Here is a 21,155-nt window from a genome sequence, read left to right as displayed (position 1 = left end):
TCTAACCTTGAGGACAGGCTGATGAGATCTGCTGGGAGATGTTCCCCATTGGTCACTTTCACTATTTCCCCTACTGCCACCTACAGGTCCCAGTTTAAAATAATTGAAACGGAAAAAAAAAAAAAAGAAAAAAACAGAAAAAAGAAGAACCAAACAAATGGACAAAAGAGACAGAAAGTTTGAAATTATTATAGAAAATAATACATGTTAATAAAAATGTCTAATGTCCATTTTTTCAAAATTTATTTTGATCAGGTCTAAAGGCACAAGAAAATGTGAAATATTAAAGGTTTACTCAATTTGAAGCCCAATTTTCAATTTTTAATGTGGAAACTTTTGCTCCTTTTTTAAAGTTTATTCACAAGACTGTCTTCTCAAAAACAAAATTTTATATAGTTACTTTATCTTACAGATTTTCCTTTCTCCAATTCCTCACCCTCACGCCATCTAGTGTATGACCACTCCTACCCAAAAAGGAAAGAACTGTGGGAACAATTCTCTGAAAAACCAAGTATATTAGTCCTCTCCACCACCATCCCCAATACACTTAAAAAAAAAAGTATTAGAAATTTTCTGATTCCGAAACATTTTGAAAGTTAACTGCATACATATCATTACCTTTAATGCAAAGCTGTAAAGACATGGGTTTTAGAAGGCATAATCGCAGCCTTTTGAGTTGTTCAATAATTCATTAAGTCTTGGTGATGCATTGTCTTAAAAGGGTAATAAGCCTTTGAACCCAGGAGAAGTTTTTCAGAGAGGGTATGAAATAGACATGCCAGGAACCTGTGTGGACTTGAATTAACAGCTTGAGTTATTTTACTCTATATCTTACTTTCTAAACTTATATATGTATTTGTTATAAACTAAAACTTGTTTCTTCAAATGGAAGTGAAAAATCAATGAAACACCATAACTTTCAACAATGTTCATGCTTTATTTTCAAACTACCCCAGAAAGGGTACACTATTAGTATTAATAATTGAAAATATTTGGAAATTAAAATGTTACAAACTGTTGTTTATGTTTACTGTTAAATAATGCTCATCTGCAGGTGAGAATCACCATGTCCTTATTCTGATAGTGGACAGTGTGGCATAATGAAGAGATCAGATTAATTAGGGATTAAATATTCCCACCTTGACTTAGTCGTTAGGTAAAGTTAAATGGCAAAAAATAAGACTTGAAGTCAAAATTACGCTTTCTGTTCAATGAGGACACAAACTTCTACCTATTTGTTAAGGTTAACGTACATTCACAAGAGTAGTGCAAAACTTGAGAAAAAACAACCCTGGAAGGTGGCACTTTGCCACTGGGATATAAATACATAATGGAAGAGGCTTTATACTTTGAGTCCTACTAAATAACTAAATACAATGAGTCACACAATCTTTTAAGAAGTAATAATCTTTGGAGGAAGTTAATCTCTGTGGCTGCTATAGTAAGATATAGAAACTATTGGGGCACCTGGCTGGCTTAGTTGGTGAAATATGAGACTTGATCTTGGGGTTGTGAGTTTGAGCCCTACGTTGGGTGTAGAGATTACTTAAAAATCTTTAAAAAAAAAAAAGATAGAAACTATTTCCATCTACCGTATCTATAGTTATACTACAGTATCTGTGAGCCACCAGTGAGTGTTTTTAACGTTGAGGAAATAACTCCTGTAAAAATGCTCCAAACTTTAAAAAAATATGAGCACAGAGCTTTCTGGGGGTGGATAGAGGCTGATGAAAAGTATTTTTTAAAACTTTCAATTCAAAATTATGTATAAAGTCAGGGCAATATAGTCAAGTATCTTCATGCTTTGGAGCATACAAAAAATAAAAACTGTAATTAATGGTACACATACATGATATTCTCTATGGTAAATTATGTCTCTCTGATAGGCGTAATCAGGAAAACACGATTACCTTCTTAAATTGCTGGAATGCTGTATTATCACTTTGAACTTTGACCATTCAGATGGTCAGTCATCCACTACATTTATCAAACTTTTATTTAGTACCACCGAGTGCCCATTGTTCTGTTGGCTAGGCATTCTTACAACTTAAATAAATAAAAACTTACTGAATCTAAAGAAGAAGGAGAATCAGGGAATATCAGAGTTTCGTCATCTACTCCTTCTTCCTCACTTTAAAAGATGTGAAATCAAGGCCTGGGAGATGAAGTCTTTTGTTCAAAATCACCAAGCCAGGGTAAGAATCCTGATTTCCTGTCTCCTAGGCAGAGTGTTCTCTAGTACCTGATGCCATCTGGTATGTTGAGGCAGTGACAGCAAGCTCAACCGTTAAACTCATTCTCACACAGCCACATGTGGACCAGTACCTCTACTTCAGTTTTAGAAACCGACCCTAATTAAAGCTATGAGCAAAGAAAAATTAGTAACGAAAAGGCTGATTTAGAAACCCATTAATTTTAATTTTTCCGGAAATAAAATCTATAGGTGACACAAAAATCTCCCAGCTATAAAGTATGAAAGTACAACTACCTACAGTACTTCAACTACCCATAGACTTATTTCTATAAGTATCTGGAGAACTTCTGGCTCGGTTAAGTGTCACTAACTTGTTATAAATCCAATCACTTTAAATAATGACCTGATTAAATAGATTTTGAAAAAAGGACACTGTCCATATTTATATGTGGATTTTACAAATAAAACTGTCCAAGGAAATGATGATAAACAACCTCTAAGATATTAAAAAACATTTTTCTTAATTTATATTAGGACCAGTTTTACAGTTTTTAAACCCCAAACCATTTGAAAACCGCATTCTTTAAAAGGTAACGGTGCCATATGTTCTGAATACTAATTCATGACTGTCTTAAATATGAATAAAACAAAAATTATCTAAATTCAGTCATGGAAAGAATTTAAAAGAGCAAAATACTTCAATTTTTTTTTGTTGTTGTTGTTGGAAGAGTATGGCGTTTCAAAAGGTATGACGACAAAAAAGAAATCATTCATCCATTTTCTTGCACTAATGTCCCATAAAGATCAAGAAAGTTTGGAGGGATATATTAATGCATCATAGAAGAATTTATCATGAACAAGGACTGCAAGATAAAAATCAATAGAACCCCATCCATGTATTATATAAAATAAACAACAGGAAATCTCATGAGTTAGTGGTCCACACACAAGGATCTGGATGTAGCCAGAGAGAGAGCAGACTTCTAATTGTAATGATAACTTTTGAATTACACAGGATAGTACCTATCACTTATTCTATATGGCAAATAAGAAAGAGTCCATTAAGTCCAATCAATTTTTTAATGTTTAATTCAAAATCATTAGAGAGGTTTGAAATTCTTCGTTTATTCCTTATTTCCTTGGAGAAATCACAAGGTCAATGCAGGGTAGAGAAACCATCCTCTACACTGTTTGAGCATCAGTAGGTAATCTCTACCTTGATGAGAGAAGTACAGTGTCAGCAGGTATATACTCTTTGCCTTTTATTATAACTATATCTCCAACATTTACCTGAAAGAAAACTGGGAATTGGTTAATTATCTGCATTGAAAGATAGTTACAAATATACAACCCACTGTATTTAAGCATAGAACACAGTAAAAAATGGTTACTGGCAAACAAGAACCACTTATCTTCACAAAATGGCATAAAATGATCTAGGAGTGAGGCCAAGGATGGGACAGTCCTTTAAAATATTAACACTGTATCTTTTTTTTCCAACTACAGGGCTTAGCTTAATAAATCCATCCATTTTATCCACTGACATCTCAACTTCTCACATTCTCTATGACATAAAAATAAAAAGGAGGAATTTACCAAAGATGATCTTTACCCTGCTTAAGGAAATCTCAGTGCAACTGGAAAAGCTAACTACCATATATATGATCATTATTCCTCATGATGGTCCTATAAAATAGGTTTTGGTTATAATTTACAGTTTAGAGAGGAAAAAAAAAGAGTCTTATTAGCTTCTAAGTTATTTCTCTAAGATCACAGTGAGAGGAAGAGGTTAGACTCAAACCCTTATCTGACTGGCTGCAAAGCTTGATTTTGCGTAAGTAAATAAACCTATGCTGTATTTTAAATTAAAAAAAAAAAAACAGCTTAATATCTTCCTGGCTTTTCTACCCAGTAGCATTTTTGTGAACATGTCCTAAAGACACATTAAAGATATAATAAGCCCAGAACCTTTCTAGAGGTGATTTAAGTGATAGGTGTGTCATAGAGTTTTGAGCAAACATTAGGTCTCCAACTAAGTTACAACTGGACCAAGTTACACTGATAACCACTCTCATTAGATCACGAAAGTGCCCTGTTAGGAGCCAAATAAACCTCCAAATAAGCTTCAATATTTAATCAAGAGAAGAAAAGTCTTTTTTTGTTATTGTTAAAGCCTTTTTGTTCTTTCCTCTCTCAACTTTTCCTTGAACCCTAAAATAACACTTTATTGGATGGGGGGGGGGAGGAGAGAATTGTGTCCTCAGCAGGAATCACAATAAGAAATTATTGCAGAGACAGACCACTGTGGTTACTTTACATGCCGGGGGAGGAAGTTAGGCAAGGTTGGAGGGGGTCTTCTCGTGTATGGTATGTATGTTGGCTATCCAGGTAGGGAAGCTCCAATTCAAGGGAGATTTTAGCTGAAATCTGGATGATTGGAAACGGACAAATTTCCAGGGACGTTGGAATCAAACACACCAACCCTCAAAAAAGGGGAAGTAACAAAACCCCAGCAAGTATAGGTGTAAACAGGCCTGTTATGTGTTGTGATTGTACTCTGATCGCACCCAAGATCAGGAAGTATAAGGTCAATGGAGCTACGGCATTTGGAGAGAATGTTACCCAGGCTACCATTTAAATGCTCTTTAATCTCCTATTGCATGTTAATGTTTGCTATCCAATCAGACTATATGCTTCATAAAATCGAATAGTTGTCCACATTATAGTGTAAGAGTTTAACAGTCAGACTTACAAAAATCCCTTACTGATCCCACTGCTTTTCCACATCTTTATTCATTGTTAAGACAAAAGCCAGGCTTGTGGTCATTCAACTGAGGACTGAAAGAAACTATTAGCACCTTACACAGTGGTATGAAGTAGTTAGTTACTCAGGGGCCTGTGAAAACCAAAGGCTCACCACCGAGAGCTAAAGCAGGTCTTGCAGTACTATGAGGACAGCAGGGAACTTACCTGCCCCCTCCTTATGATGCCTGTTTTAGATCGCTTCTCAAACACGACCAAGCACCTCTCTTTCTTTTTTTGGTTTTGCATTCCTAAAGTGGCATTCCCCCTTTCCAGCCTAGTGTGTGCATAAGATTAATGGACAGAAGAGAAAGTCAAGTTGGTACAAATTGCTTGACCACATGTTCTCAGTGGAGGAACATCATGACAGAGCACTTAGTTCCTCAAATACTGATGTTAAGGAAATATTCAGGGCTTTAGACCATCACCTTGAGCCTTCTCAAGTCACTGACATTCATACCTACAACTGAGGATTATGTAAAAGAGTAAGTTTATCAAACTGTAATGGACTGATTTAGAATCTTTGTCCAATTACAGACCCCAGCATATTAATATTTTTACTAAGAAATTTTTGGAGATATAAATTCTAAATCCAAACAAAAGCATTTCAGGCTGGAAACTTCATGTCTTAAAGCAGCTTTAGGGAGTGACCTGTACACCTGCAAAGAGCCCACCACTCCATACTTCTCTACAAAGCCAGGAGAATGTGCTGAGTCTAAGATCCCTCCTAAATTCTCCACCTGCAACTCTCTCCAAAACCTGTGAACAATTTCAGCTGCATCTCAATTTGAAGAACTAGACTTTGCGGTCAGGGCCATGGAAGGCAGTAGCTTACACGTCAAGAATGGAGATGCAGTGCCTTGTATAGGGCTTTGTCACTGCAATACTTGCTTTGGAAGTCAGACAGTTTGTGCAACAGAGAAAAGTCTTCAGGGTAAAACTGGAGAGATGAACTATTAACGTCTGAGAGCTGAAGTGTGCCCATCTGTGAATGACTGGACGTATGCTGTGCAAAACTGTAGTTCCTCTGAGGACAATTAAAAGGTAGCTGCAGTAGCCACACATTTAGAAAAACAAAGAAATCAAGTCCTGAAAGAAAGCCCCATTAGCGCCGGTAAGGGTAATATGCTTATTGTATTACCCTGGCATGAGGATCAGACTCTTGGTTTCAGTTTATTGATTTTATTTTTAATTGTACAAAATGTGACATAAGCTAAAGAGAAGACTTGTCCCACAACCTGGCTAACCCAACAAGCAAGGCTGCTTGCCTGTCTACTCAGTGTTCAATAAACCATTTTTACATAGTTGACATCTTAGCATAAATGCCTCTGTTCTTCTCACCTATGATTATATTTCATGACACAGGGACCCTCATATGTCTTGCTTGCTGTTCATTGCTTGGCACATACACTCAATAAATATTTGCTGAATGAATGGTATAAAATCTTTCTATGATGCCACAGTATTTGAAATTACAGCTTTTACTTATCACAAAATATGCCAGAGTGTAGAATGTTGTAATTTAAAAAACATTTTCCCAGGGCACCTGGGTGGCTCAGTCAGTTGGGTGTCTGACTTTGGCTCAGGTCATGATCTCACAGTTCGTGGGTTTGAGCCCCATGTCGGGCTCTGTGCTGACAGCTCAGAGCCTGGATCCTGCTTCGGATTCTGTGTCTCCCTCTCTCTCTGCCCCTCCCCTGATCACTCTCTGTCTCTGTCTCTCAAAAATAAAGGTTAAAAAAAAAATTAAAAAACACTTTCCTTAATGGTGGATATCCACATTAGTCTACCTTTTCATCGTTATAAAAAATGTTACAATAAATATTTTTATGCATGTACAGGTTTTTTCCTCTACTTAATCATTATTTTCTCAGGTTAAATTCCCAGAATCCCCTTTTTATGATTCTCAATATGAAGACCTAAATTATTAATCCACAATAGTATGTGAATGAAATACTTCATAAAACAAAAAATCTTAAGTAAAGTAGAAGTATAGCAAATGAGACACCAATATTGCTTAAATTTGCAACTTTCATAACTAGGTTGAATATTACACTGAGTCTGGTTGCTTACTACAGATCTTCTTGCTTATTGCCAACTTTTATTTCCTATTTATATAACAATTTCAATCTTTTGTCCTATTTGGCACAACTATTTTTCCCTATTGTGCCTTATTTGTGCTTTTGCTGTGCATTTTTAAAAAAATTTATAGGATCAAATTCCAGACAGCTTGAGATCTTGCTCTTCTCCAAATATTTCTTAAAGTCTTTATTCTATTTGTATGTTTTTCAAGACCAACATTTTAACATTTAAGCCAGTTGGAATTTATTTTAGCATGGGATGTGACTTAGATATAAACTGCATTATTTCTTGAAACTTGCAAGTTGGTGATTTCCAACATCATTTATTAAATAATTATTTTATCAATGATTTTTTGCCCTCTTTATTAAATATTAAATGGGCTTTATTTCAGGGCATCCTTGTCCCTTTTCTTCTAGTCTATTTTACTCTATTTATCAATGCCTATTTTGGCAACAGAACCATACTATCTTAATAACTTCTGCTCTCCATTTTACTCATCCTTGCACACAGCTCATTTTCCCAAAATATTCTTCTATTTTCTTGACTGTTTCTTTTTGAAATTAAGATGAATAATTTAGTCAACTCTTGAGGAAAAAATAATAATTTCCCTGGGATTATATTACACCAGTACTTTGGAACAACTGGTACTTTTGGTTTTGCTAGGAATTTGACATAATTGCCCATTTATGTCAATCCTTAACACCTAAAAAGCTTTGATGTTGTCTTGACAAAGGTCATATACATACCTTAAATTTATTTGTAAGCATCTCACATGCCACTGGGAATGAGATCTTTCATTGTATTTTTCTAATTTGATATCTCCAACAAAAGAAATGCTGTTAATTTTTGAGTATTTATCTTGAATTCATCATTGAGCCAACTTTTAAAAATTCTAGCTAATTAAGTATCTAATACAAATTATTAAGTAACATCAGTTCATGCTGGCTGGGTAACTTTTGGCAACACTTTAAATTTTATTCCTCTGCTTCTGTAAGTGGGATGCGCAGGGAGGGTGTGGCACTGATCCCCAAGACAACAAAGAATGCTAACATTATGGGTAATCATGGGCTGCTGATTTCCTGTCTGTGAAAAACTGAGTTACAGTAATTCACTCAATCTTGAAATAATGAAAAAAAAAAAGACATCAGTAAAATAAGACATTGTAATAGGCTAATTTTAGAGGAAAGTCATGCATGCTTATCTCCTGACTTTATGACTGCTTACTTTGGATAAGATGGTAAGAAACTGATATATCAATTTATTAAGAAACGTGTCTAAGCTAATTACTATGACAAACCTAGTAAATGATACACATTTATAATACAATTCAATTCGTCATACTTGATTACATCCTACCAATCTTCTAAAATGTTTAAATCCACAAGTGCCAAAGAAGAGCAAAAGGAAACTTCTTTTGAAGCAATTTTTTGAGCTTTTTCATTTTTTTATTGTGCTTCTCTGAGCGGTGACTATGACAGGACTAAGGAAAGCACAGTCAAGGTATTTTCCTCTTTGTTACTTTTATGTCAAAGACCAGAGAGAGTAGTGAGTTTTTAAACATGCAGGAAGGGAGATGTCAATCTTTATTTTGGCCACTGATTTAAAATGAGAAAAATGCAATCAACTGAGAGGGAATTTGTTCCCTGCAGGGACACAAGGTGACTATGAACATCACAGGGCAGAATTAAGGGAATGGCCTTCAAGCTGCTGGGAAATACTGGAAGGCAAGTAACCAGCTGAGTGGGACACCTAAGCTGTTCCTAGCAATCTCAGAAAACATAATCCCCCAGGTAGAGTGGCTTTGCCTCCAAAAGTCTTTCACCAAGTTATAAAGGTTCTTTGCTTGCGAATAGAGTTAGACTCTAGTTAGACTAGAGTTAATGGTCTTCCAGGACTAAGGGAGAACTAGTAACAATTGCTTACCTTTTGAAACTGAGGTCTTAAAAGCACTTAGATAACACATGTTAAATGATGACTCAACTCACTAACTGCCATGTTACACGTCCTGTGAGCGTGTTAACCTCTCGAGACTATGGAATTGATTTCCAGTTCATTAGAAAATGATGTTTAGGTTAGTAAGTTGTTTTTTTGTTTTTTTTTTGTTTTTTTTTTTAAGGAACTCTAATTCTTAGTTTTGCTTGGACAGTAGATGATTAAAGCAAAAAGTTTCAACACAAAACAGTTCATGGTTAAATGAAATCTATGAAAAACAGTACTCAAAATATACTATGAAAAACAAAGAATTCCAAATATTACTTTTCAAGTCTTTCTAGCATATTTCAGAATTAAATGAGAGTGACTAAAGACTCCATGTATGTTTACAACATTAATTACTAAACAGCTTTCGTATCAGAATTCATGACATTTGTTTACATCACACACAAAAATTGTATCTATTAGAGTACACATCGATGCACTTCTTCTGGAACAAAATAAAAATCAATGCGTACCTTTTCCCAGTGCACAATTTCCCAAGCACCATTTCTCAAAACTGGAAAAAGAAAAGGTGACATTTTTAGAAACATTTTTACTACTTATTAAAAGCCTGCTTCTGAGGAAATGATCATTTTAAATGGACAGCTTCAAAAAATGAACCAGCAGCAATTTTTATAGATTTAAAAATTAATTATGACAGCAAAGATGCTATAAAATTTCACACAGAATTAAAAAAACAACCCATGCACATTTTAGATCCCACAATAAAACATTACTAGCAGAGGGTAATCTCACTGGTGCTCAGGGGCTTTCTTGAGCACAAAGAAGAATTACAGGCCACGGCTGGAGGAGAAAGCCACACAGATGATGTGAAAAGGGAGTGGCAAGCTAAAAGAGCATTTCAGAAGCCATACAGTAGCAATGTTTAAAAAAAAAAAAGAAAGGTTTACAGGCACAGAAGAAACAGATTTCACATTGGTTAGTAAAAATTTAACACATAAACAGATAAAGAATTTGCGCCTTTAGTTTTCTAATAGGGCAAAATTGCGTAAGTTTCCATATTTGGTTTACTGAGAAGAAATGAAAGAAGAGGCTACTATTAAATTATGATAGAGGGATACTTTATTAGTGTCTTATTATTGCTTCACAGCAGTAACGTTGCTCAGTACATCTTTTTTCATCCCCAGTATGTGTCTGTGGCATAATATTGAATATACCAATAGACACTAAAAGATAAAATAAAAAAAAAAAACAGTAAAGATAATAATGCAAGGTAGAAAGTACAGCACTTAGTACTTAAGGAATAGGTCAAGGTCAGTCAACAAATTATCCCCACAGTAAACTGCATGAGGGCAAAGCCAGTATTTGCACCATTTAATAATATTCCCTGGAAACAGCACAGTTCCTGGTGCAAAGGAGCTACTCAGTAAATATATGCAGGAGAAATAATTGATAGGTACAAAACTTTAGACTCAGATTCTTTTGATGTTAGAAAAGTTGAAACCTGAGCCCTCTGAGGTAAATCACAATGATAATAACCTCCAAAATGTTAAACAGCAAAAACAGCATTAGTCACATACCAACAGGTCTTGCAGTCAGTATTACGATATAAATTAGTTTAATGTAAATACAATCTTTTTTGCTTTTCAAAATTCCCTGAACACAAGGCTGTGTCTTATTCATTTTCTCATGGTACCTCACAGCACTCCTAGTAAGACACTCAAATGTTTGTTAAAGAAATGAATAAGTCCAACAATGAATATCCTACAGTGCATTTTGGTGAATCCACTTCATTAAATTAAAACAATAATAATTCCACGTTGAAGAGCTAACACTAAAATATTTCCAGTACAATTTCTGTAACTATATGACCAAGTTAAAGTTCCAATTTTTACAATATTGTACAGTTATGGGTCAAGGATCTGAACCGCAGGCATCCAAAAGTGATCACTACATTCTAAAACAGAACTCTAATGCCCGCAGAGTTTATCAAACTGATCCCAGGACTACACCTGCTCCTTCATGCTGTTCCCTGAGTACAAGAGGGTCAGGGCATGAGACAGAGTAAAAGGCCACGGGTACAGATGTCGTCTGTCGCTGCTTAGCAGTGTCTTTCTCACAATTAGTTGTTACAAAGAATAAAGAATAAATGAGAGGGCTCTGCCTTTTAATGGCTTAATCCAGTAGCTACAATATAGTAAGTACACTTCTCAACAAAGACAGCTAGCCAAGTGCTGCTCAAATCAACTATAACTAAGATTAACTGACACTGCATAATGGGGTCAAATTGCAGTATTTTAAATTAGAAAAATATTATTCAACAGCAGCCAGAGTCCTTTACTGCCATTTAGTTTCTTCTGATCCTATCTCATATATTCTCTCAATTGCAGTACTTAGGTTTTTAAAAAAAATCAGTGCCCAATATTTCTAGAATTGAAATTTGGCATGAAAATGAAGACTTCAGCTTATCTGGAAAGCTCAGAAGGTCACTCAATTCCCGCCTAAGCCTCGAACAGAGCAGTGGCCACCTTTCTCCATGGGGCTCACCGCATTCATGGTTTCCTGTGTTCTCATACCCAGCCTGCTTCCCTTATTTAGGGCAACTGCCTGGCTCATGCCTACGAGGTCTTCTTTTATTAACTGAGGTATAACAAAATGTACAGATCTTAAGTGTTCAATGAGTTTTGAAAACTGTAAACACCTGTGAATCTACCACTCATCACAACATATAAAACTTCAGAAAGATCCCTCACGCTCTTTTACAATCCATCCCTCCATCTCTAGAGGCAAATATAAATTAGTCACCATAGATTAGTCTTACATTTCGTATACATGGACTCATACAGTATGTGTGTACCTCAGATTCTGTCTATCTGTAAGTGACGAATCATTAAATTCTATACCTGAAACTAATATTATACTGTATGTTAACTAACTGCAATTTAAATAAAAATCTGGAGAAAGAAAACATATATTTCTCCTTAAGGTGAAAATTAAAAAAAAAAAAAGATTTTACATTTTCCTAATTAAAGTAACGTGGTGCTGTACTAGGTAGATTTCTAGACTCTGTATTTATTTTACTGATCAATTTGCATATCTTCACAATACATGCCATCTTGATTATTGTAACTTTATGGCAAGTTTTGACATCAAGTAAATCTTCTCTTTTGTTCTTTTTTTATGTAGTTTTGGCTATTCTATGTCCTTTGCATTTCCACATAAATTTTAGAATCAAATCATTAATTCTTAAAACAATACCTCCTGAGATTTTTGATGTGGGGCTTGAGTCTTTCAATCCCTGGACAACCTCTATCTCTGTATTTATTTACATCTTCATTAATTTTTCTCAGATTTGTTTTTGTAGGTTACTGTATAGGAGTCTTTCATTAGATTTATCTATTGATATTTGATAACTTTTTCTTATATTGTAAATGGTATATTTACTTCATTTCCCACTGGTCACTGGTAGTCTATAGAAATGAATTAAACTTTCATACAATGACCTTGCTATCTGGTAATTTTGTTAAATTTACTTATTAATTTAGATAAGGTTTTCTCACTGTTTTTGTAGCAATACTTTTAAGAAACTTAAATTCTCCTGATTAGTGATGCTATATTGTTGTTTGAGGTGGTTTTATTGTTCTCATATGCCTCACTGTTCATCTCTTTATTTTTAAAATCTCTTCTGCTCTTATGTAAAAAAAAAAAAAAATCACTGAAAATTAGGAAGACGTTTTACTACTAAAAATTTCCTGTTGATTCTATGTCTTGAGCATCTCCAATTCGGCATCTCCTCCACCATCACCAACACCAGCACCCCTACTTGAAGCAACCATCATGTGCCCCCAGCTAGAGATCTGCATTAGCCTCACCATTAGTTTCCCACATTCATTCCTGATCTCTTTCAAATTTAGTGTCTATAGCATAGCTATAATAACTATATGTAATGATTATCTATATTTGTACAACTATGGATTATTATGTATCAGTCCACATATCCTTACATACACACAAATATATATATTTATATATATAAGCGATATATATATTATGTTATTTATATATTATATATTATATATATATTTTATATATATTTATATATTATATATTTACATATATATTTTATATATTTATATATATTTATATGTATATTATATACATATAAAATATGTATATATATACATATATATGCAATATAATATAAATTATAATATAAATATATTATATATATATTTATATGTATATTATATACATATAAATATATATAAAATATACATATATAATATACATATAAACGATGAGGTCACCCCTTGCTCAAAACTCTTCAACTGGCTCCCCTTGGTTCATAAAACAAGTCCAAACATCTAGAAGGCCTTTGATTAACAGCTCCTGTCTAGTCTACCACCACCTCCCATAGCTCCCTCTGCCCCTCATACCCTGTGGTGAAAGCAACATGCTGTTTCCTGCCTCAAATCCTTTGCACATTTCCATGACTGGAACCTTCTTTCCCTCCATCCTCACCTAGATAACTCCTACATAAGTTCCAGATCTCAGCTTTAACACAACTTTTCAAGGGACACTTCATGACACCCACTCCTTTACCACTCCCCTCAAGTCCAAATAAGCTTCCTGCACTTTTCCTTCAGAGTATTAAGGCAGTTCTACTATGTATTTAGTTGAGAGACAATTTATGTAAGGGCCATCTCCTGCCCAAGGCTGTAAGAGCTGTGACAATGGGAACATTTTCTATTCTGTTCACTGCTGAATACCCCGTGTTACAAAAGAGTGATACAAAGGCACTCAGTGAATACTTGCTGGATGGAAAGCTGGATTCACTAATGTGTTTGGGACCATATGAAGCCTCAGTAATAGTTACATAGATTTACTAAAGATACAACCCTGCCTCCCCAGTAAGTCCCATGTTAAAAACAACAGATACACAATGTTTAAAAAAGAGCTATATGACAAAACAAGTTGGTAATTCCTCAGAAAGTTAAGCACATAGCTACCATATGACTCAGAAATTCCACACCTAAGTATGTACTTAAGAGAACTGAAAACATATGTTCACATAAAAGCTTGTACACAAATGTTTATTGTAGCATTATTCATTCATAATACCCAAGAAGTAGAAACAACCCAAATGCCCATAAATTAATGAATGGGTGAATGAAATGGGGCACATCCACATGATGGAATATTATTGAGCCATAAAAAGGAATGAAATGCTGATACATGCTACAGCAAAATGAATCCTGAAGTATGCTAAATGGAAGCCAGACATAAAAGGCCACATATTGTATGATCTGATTTGTATAAAATGCCAAGAATAGATAAATCCATAGATACAGAATGTAGATTAGTGGATGTTGGAGGCTTGTGGAAGAGAGGAGTGGGGATTTAATGCCTATATGTATGGAGTTTCTTTTTGGGGTGATGAGAATATTCTGGAATCAGTGGTGATGGTGTATAACTATAAATACATGAAAAAACCAATGTATACTTGGAAATAATGAATTTATGCTATGTGAATTATAACTCAATAAGAAACAGCTATATTAAACGGTGCCAATGAACTCTTTAAACACTTGCTTAAAATAGACTTCTCAGTTTTGTAAGTTCCTAAAATGATTCCAGTGTATGGACTATATATATATATAGCCAGCGTGAGCAGTTGGAAATGTTTATGTAACCATCGGATGCACTAACATGAGTGTCCTCTGATGTCAGCTCCAGGCCACCCCTTCCAGATCTGTAATCTAAACGAGCCCTCCTTGAAATGCTGCCACTTCGCAGATGTTTGTTCGTTCACATCTAAAAATAGCCCTGAACCACTCTACTGGGTCCCACTGAACAGGATGGAAGTGTCATAACAGGCTTCCCAAACTCAGCAGACCAGCCAGGGAGTCTTTGCTCCACTAATGAGGGTGGAAACCTGTAGTACTTTCACAGAACCATGGAAAACAATCCTCCAAACCTGCTTCATGTCCCCCTTTTCCCTCTGCTCCTTCCTCGCATCCTTGCTCCCAAGGCTTCTTTCTGCACAATTGAATTGATCTACCTCCTTCCCTTAACCGACCTTTCTGCACTTCCTTCACTCTCAATCCACCTGTCCTCCTACTACCCCCTAGGGGCTCTCTGCCTCCACCCAAACGTTCCCTCAAAATTCATCGTTGAAGAGATACACTGGAAGATGTGGCTGGCTGCAAAAACGTGCACGTCTAAGAAACTTTTAAATACATATTCAGTGGACGGTGTTTTGTATCAATTATAAAATCAATGCAAGTTTGTAACAAGCCAGATAGAGCTATATAACAGGTGAGCTGACATTCTCTCATCACATGCCACTTTCTTCAGCTGAGGAATACTAATTGATGCATCGTCACATACCTTTCTCTAGACAAACATGAATATATGGGGGTGCCTGGGTGGCTCAGTCAGTTAAGTGTCCCACTCCTGAATTCGGCTCAGATTGCAGTCTCATGGCTCATGAGCTCAAGCCCCATGTTGGGCTCTGCACTGATAGTATGGAGCCTGCTTGGGATTCTCTCTCTTTACCTTTCTCTCTGCCTCTCCCCTGCTCACTTGCTCTCTCTCAAAATAAATAAATGAACTTTAAAAAAAGAACATGAACATATGGACTTTTGTTTTCTTTTCTCTAAAAATTTACTTCTCTGCAGCTTGGTTTTCCACTTAACATGCCACAGATGCTTTCAGAACAAAGCACAGAGATGAGCCAGTTTTGAAAAACAAGCCACTACATGGATACATCCATTACAATGGGTCAGCTAACTGAACAGTCTTGTAAGACTCCGTAGAACATATCCACAAAAAGCTTTATCAAGGGAGAGGATATGGTGCAGCAGAAACATGAAAGGACAGGGAAGCATCAGGAGTCTGAGAAACTTCCAGGCACAGTTCTCCAGGGTCTCTTCACACTCATCTAGGACACAGATTTTGAACCTCCATTAAATGTACAATAAATCTTAATTTTAAGGAAGCCTGGAGAAAAGTTTCCAAGAGGTCTTTTATAGCCCCGAGTCAATTAGCCAAAGCAGACTGTATAACAGGATAAACCAAGTAAGCCATCAATCTATACACATCCTTAAACTAAGTAGAGAAGCGGGTCTTGGGTGCCTCTAGGGGAGTTTCAAACCCTAGATAGCACTTTATAAATCACCAGCTAGTGCATCTTGTTCTGCTCATGGCCAGGTGTCCCAGAGATAAGCATTGGGTATTTCAGTCCAGCTGTGAAACAACTCTGGTTTACACAACAGCTACACACTAATGTATTTAACTATCTTTAATTTTTATTAAAAAATTTTTTTTATGTTTATTTTTGAGAAAGATAGTACGAGCAGGAGAGGGACAGAGAGAGAGAGACACACACACAAAATCTGAAGCAGGCTCCAGGCTCTGTGCTGACAGCTTACAGCCTGACACAGGGCTCGAGCTCACAAACCGTGAGATCATGACCTGAGCCAAAGTCAGATGCTTAACCGACTGAGCCACCCAGGCGTCCCTCAACTATCTTCCTCTTGATGGAAATTCTGATTTCTTTTTTTTCCCTACCACCTCAAACAACACCGAAATATATTTATATGACTGTATTCTATTGGACAGGATCCTAGAAGGAAGATTGCTGGCTCTGGGCATTTGTGTTTGTACTTTTATCAGACATCAGATATAAACCACATTACCGGCCCAAGAATCATGTGCAATCTATACTCTCACATGCAACATATGAAGTTCACTGACTAAACCTAGACAAGCGCAAATTGTTATCAATCATTTGGTTTTTGGCAATCTAAATGGGTATTTGTTATCTATTCTGAAGGCTATAATGGCCTGGATTAGTCAAAGTGTAAATTACCTTTATGTCTCTACACTGAGTTAGAATTCTAACCCAGTGTGGTAACATTGCTTTGAATGTACTACAGACCCTCGCTGCTCAACCAGTGGTCCAGGGACCTACAGCATCATCATCATTTGGAGGCTTGTGAGAACTGAGAATAGGTTTCTACCTTCTCCTTTTCCCTTTCTTTTGTTCTTGAACTATAAAACTAGAACCAGAAATAAAGACCGGAAGTGCATAGGTTTCTTCAAACTTGAGGCTAGACCCATCTTAGGATACAGAATTCTGGGGAAACTGAAAATCAGCTCATGACATATAAAATGTTTCTGTACAAATGAAGGCTTGAATACTGGCTAAAGATAAAAGTCGATCATATAATTCACTTTGTCTCTACTTCAGAACTGGTTCCTAAACACCTAACCATAGAACAATTAAAATAAGCAATATCACGTGTATTATGCTGGTGACTGAAACAACAACGCAGTTATTTTTAATCACTGACCTCCTCTGACCCAGCTCCAACCACGTTTAGAGGAAGTGAGAAATTACGCTGGGTGCTTTTCTAAGCTTTTAGCTTTCCCAGCACCCAAAGTACTTACCCCATACCTCTAGAATATCAGAGTTTAAGAAGGTGAGCTGTGGGGATGATTAGTGATGCCTAATGAAGGGGGCTGAAAGCAAGCCATGGCAGAATTGAGAATGGCCTGTCCTATGGTGCATTAATGGCTCATTCCTTTATTGTTTTTCATTTTTTAGTTTTTTTTTTAATGTTTATATTTGAGAGAGGGAGAGAGAGCGAGCGAGCATGAGTGGGGGAGGGGCAGCAAGAGGGGGTGTCAGAGGATCTGAAGCGGGCTCTGTGCTGACGCAGTGAGCTCGATGTGGGACTTGAACCCACAAACCATGAGATCGTGACCTGAGCTGAAGCTGGACGCTCAACCAACCGAACCAGCCAGGCACCCCTAGCTCATTCCTTTAAATGCAAAACTCCTCTCTCTGCAGTTCCAGCCAAATACACCTGCTACAGTTTTCACCCAGGCTAATTAGTCTGACAGCATGCAGAAGAGAGCTCAGACTTGCAACAAATACCTCAAATGTAACCTGTTTTTACTTAGCAGGATACTCCTTAACAGCTTTGTTGTAATGGATTTCTGTTTCGAAATGAAAACATTCTGTTAGAGTCCCTTGGGAGTTCCCTCATCAAAGGCCCTGGAGAAACTGGCAGGCTCTCAGGACCCAATCAAACGCTGCACAGGTACAGGTGCTCACTTAAGAGTCTAACACTGGGCTTCTCAGAGAGAAGCTGTCACCACTGTAAATGAAAGAGTTCATCACTGGGGCTGTTACTGAAAGTCGCTGGGGTGCCATTTGTGGGCAATCATGCTACTTCTTTAAGTGGGTAACAAGAGGCGAGTTATCCGAAAGGATGATGGGCACCAGCGAGGTCACAGAGGATGGAGAAACCACAGAAAACGTGGTACACTCTGGTTTCTACTTGGCTGTAGGCATTAGAGAGGAGTTTCAGTGCCTTGAGGAGGACAGGGCAGTGCTGAGACTGTGCCTTTGAGCTTCACGAAGAAAGAAAGCCATCATACCCATATTAAAGCATCAATTCAGTCACTATGTAGACCCTTGCATTCCAAAGACAGTTTTAAGGCAGAAACCTCTCTGCGGCATAAGCTGACATTGCACAAAACTCTCCTGTGTGATATCTGCACGGTCAGTGAGGAGCCTGCTTGGGATTCTCTCTCTCTCCCTCTCCTGCATGTGCACTCGCTCTCTCTCAGAATAAATAACTTAAAAAAAAAAAAAAAAAAAAAGGCAAGTCAAGCAACAATCTGCTTGGAGTCCGCCAACACAAAAGACAAAGGCAACTTTCTGAATTCTGCTCTTATCCCTGTTCTATATATGGCTTTTCCATCGGTGATACCACTTCCATTACCCACTTACAAAACTTGTAACAATGGGCCTCACTGGCAGCATCAGTGTTCCTGAGACCTTCTTAAGAATGAAATCCTGGGGCCCCTGGGGAGGCCTACAGAAACTCTAGGGGCATCTCCCAGAAAGCTGTTTTTGACCAGTGACTTATAAAAACGAAAATATGGGTGAGATGATGTGATCAGAGAGCACGAGGATCAGCAATCCCCTTTTCTCAAAATGTTTCCCCTCAATCCTGCTCACAGAGTCATCTATCATTTGCTTTTTCCCTCACTGACTTGAACAATTCCTTGAAGGAAAGATCTCCCTCCACTGCCGCAGTAATCAATCCATCCCACCATTCTTGCAGCCAGGCTCTAGCTCTGCAGCTTAGAGCTGGGGCACCCGGGAAGACTCACGACTTCTTAAATGCTGGACGTAGTGGGTGTCACAGTCTAATTCGGTGGTATTTGCTGCTTGATGAGGTTCCTTCTCCTTCGCCGAGCCCAGGTGGATCTGTTCGCTGTGCATTTTCCTGTGCCTTCCTGTCATCATTGCCCCACCCCTCTCCTTGATTCAGCAAGAGTCGATCTCTTGGGGCACCTGGGTGGCACAGCCAGTTAAGCATCTGACTCTTGATTTTAGCTCAGGTCATGATCTCATGGTTTGTGGGATTGAGCCCCATGTTGGGCTCTGTACCAACAGCATAGAGCCTGCTTGAGATTCTCTCTCCCTCCCTCTCTCTCTCTCTCCCCCTCCCCCACATACTCGCCTGCACACTCTCTCTTTCTCTTTCAAAATAAATTAAACTTAAAAAATAAAAGTTAATCTGTCTGCTCCCCGCACCACCCCAAATTCTTCTTTCAAAAGCACAACTGGGAACCTAGCCATGCTCTTCAGTATTTCTTTCCAACTTCTCCACGCTGGTTTTCAAAAGCCTCCAGAAAAGGACCCTAACTTGCCTTCCAATGCTTGCCTCCACTGCTCTGTGACAAGTATCTTATGCTCTAGCTGAAATAGACTATTTCCCAGAATACATCTCAGGCCTTCCCACCTCCTCCTGAATCACCCACTGCTACCATTCCAATAGCTCTGCTTACTGAAAGCCCACTCGTCCTTCACGAGCCTGGAAAATGACATTTTGGAATTCCCACCTCTCTCATTTGGTCCCTTCCAGTTTTTCGATCTTGTATCATAGTATTAGTGGGCATCTTATGTCTCTGCCAGATCATCATTTCCTGAAGAACAAGAACGCAGACTGGTTTCTTTCTGTGTTTTCTGCACTGGGTCTTATACAAGGTGGATTCGCGGTGAGGACTTACTCAAGTGAAATAACTAATGTTCGAACTTTGGATCACACCTGTTTTTCCTCTTTAACAATGGCCCTAAATTTCCTCAGTGGTTTTTTGCTCCTCAGTGTGCAACTTTTATTTATGGGACAAATGGAAGACAATCTGGGGTTGTATTCCCCTCATATAAATGCCTGGTCTCCATCGAGAGCTGTTGCTGAAAATACCTAACCAGTTCAATTTATACAACTCTAAGATCTTTGTGACAGTTTGAAAATATTAACAGTCTTACAAGTGTCTGAAAACATTATTTAGGCCATACATGTGCTCCATTTTTAAGCCCGATGTTTAAGATCATGGAAGCACTAGTTTCTAGGAACTATTTATAGGTAAGACAATGCACATGTGGCAGAGTATATGTTCAGGCCTACTGCACAGACCAGATGTGGGGAGACCTCCAGGGAGACAAAAACGCAGCACTCCGGCTTTTTCAACAAGCAGTACAGTGGTACTACCTTAAGTCCCTTAGCATGGGATGAACTTAACCAGATGGATTCAGCCTGATGGTAGGCCGTTTCAGGGTTAACGTCCTGAAACATATTCCACCCAGGCCAACTCAACACCTTTTTCACAAAGGGCTTTAAAGGTGAAATGGTTTCCAGTGGGAGACAGGCAACTACGTGCCCTGCAGGGAAGAAGCCCCTTAGTGGCTATCAGCCAGTACCAACTCAATTCCACTTCTGAAAAGGCTGATGTAGCTCCAGGGAAGGAAGACACAAGTAAAGCTGAGATCTCCTATTTTTAGCTACATGCCTACTTGTTGTTGTCCTTTTCTACATTAAAACTGAAAAACAACTATTAAAAACCTACTCTAGGGGTGCCTGGGTGGCTCAGTCCCTTTTAAGCTTCCGACTCGACATCAGCTCAGGTCATCTCATGGTTCATGGGTTCAAGCCCCATGTTGGGCTCTCTTCTGACAGCTTGGAGCCTGCTTGGGATTCTCTTTTCTCTCTGCCTCTCCCCTGCTCATGCACTCTGTCTCTTTCTCTCAAAATAAGTAAACCTTAAAAAAGTTAATCTC

General features: G+C 37.6%; 1 protein-coding gene across 3 annotated transcripts in view; it reads right to left on the bottom strand.

Moving 5' to 3' along the window:
- ATP8A1 (ATPase phospholipid transporting 8A1) overlaps window positions 1-21,155 on the bottom strand; it is a 232,815-nt gene that overhangs the window by 163,269 nt on the left and 48,391 nt on the right. Inside the window, exons 6-7 of one of the 3 annotated variants that reach the window (XM_042984609.1) lie at window positions 9,529-9,569; window positions 3,411-3,484 (exon numbers count right to left, since the gene is read on the bottom strand). In XM_042984609.1, the coding sequence (XP_042840543.1) occupies window positions 3,411-3,484; window positions 9,529-9,569 (115 nt within the window). Of the gene's footprint in view, window positions 1-6; window positions 81-3,410; window positions 3,485-9,528; window positions 9,570-21,155 lie in introns of all 3 variants that reach the window. The other 2 variants (XM_042984610.1, XM_042984611.1) reach the window with 2 other exon arrangements.

The sequence above is a fragment of the Panthera tigris genome, chromosome B1 (genome assembly GCF_018350195.1).
Source record: "Panthera tigris isolate Pti1 chromosome B1, P.tigris_Pti1_mat1.1, whole genome shotgun sequence".
NCBI lineage: Eukaryota > Metazoa > Chordata > Mammalia > Carnivora > Felidae > Panthera > Panthera tigris.
Note: the sequence above shows the minus strand (reverse complement) of the source record. Positions and strands in the feature narration are given on the sequence as shown.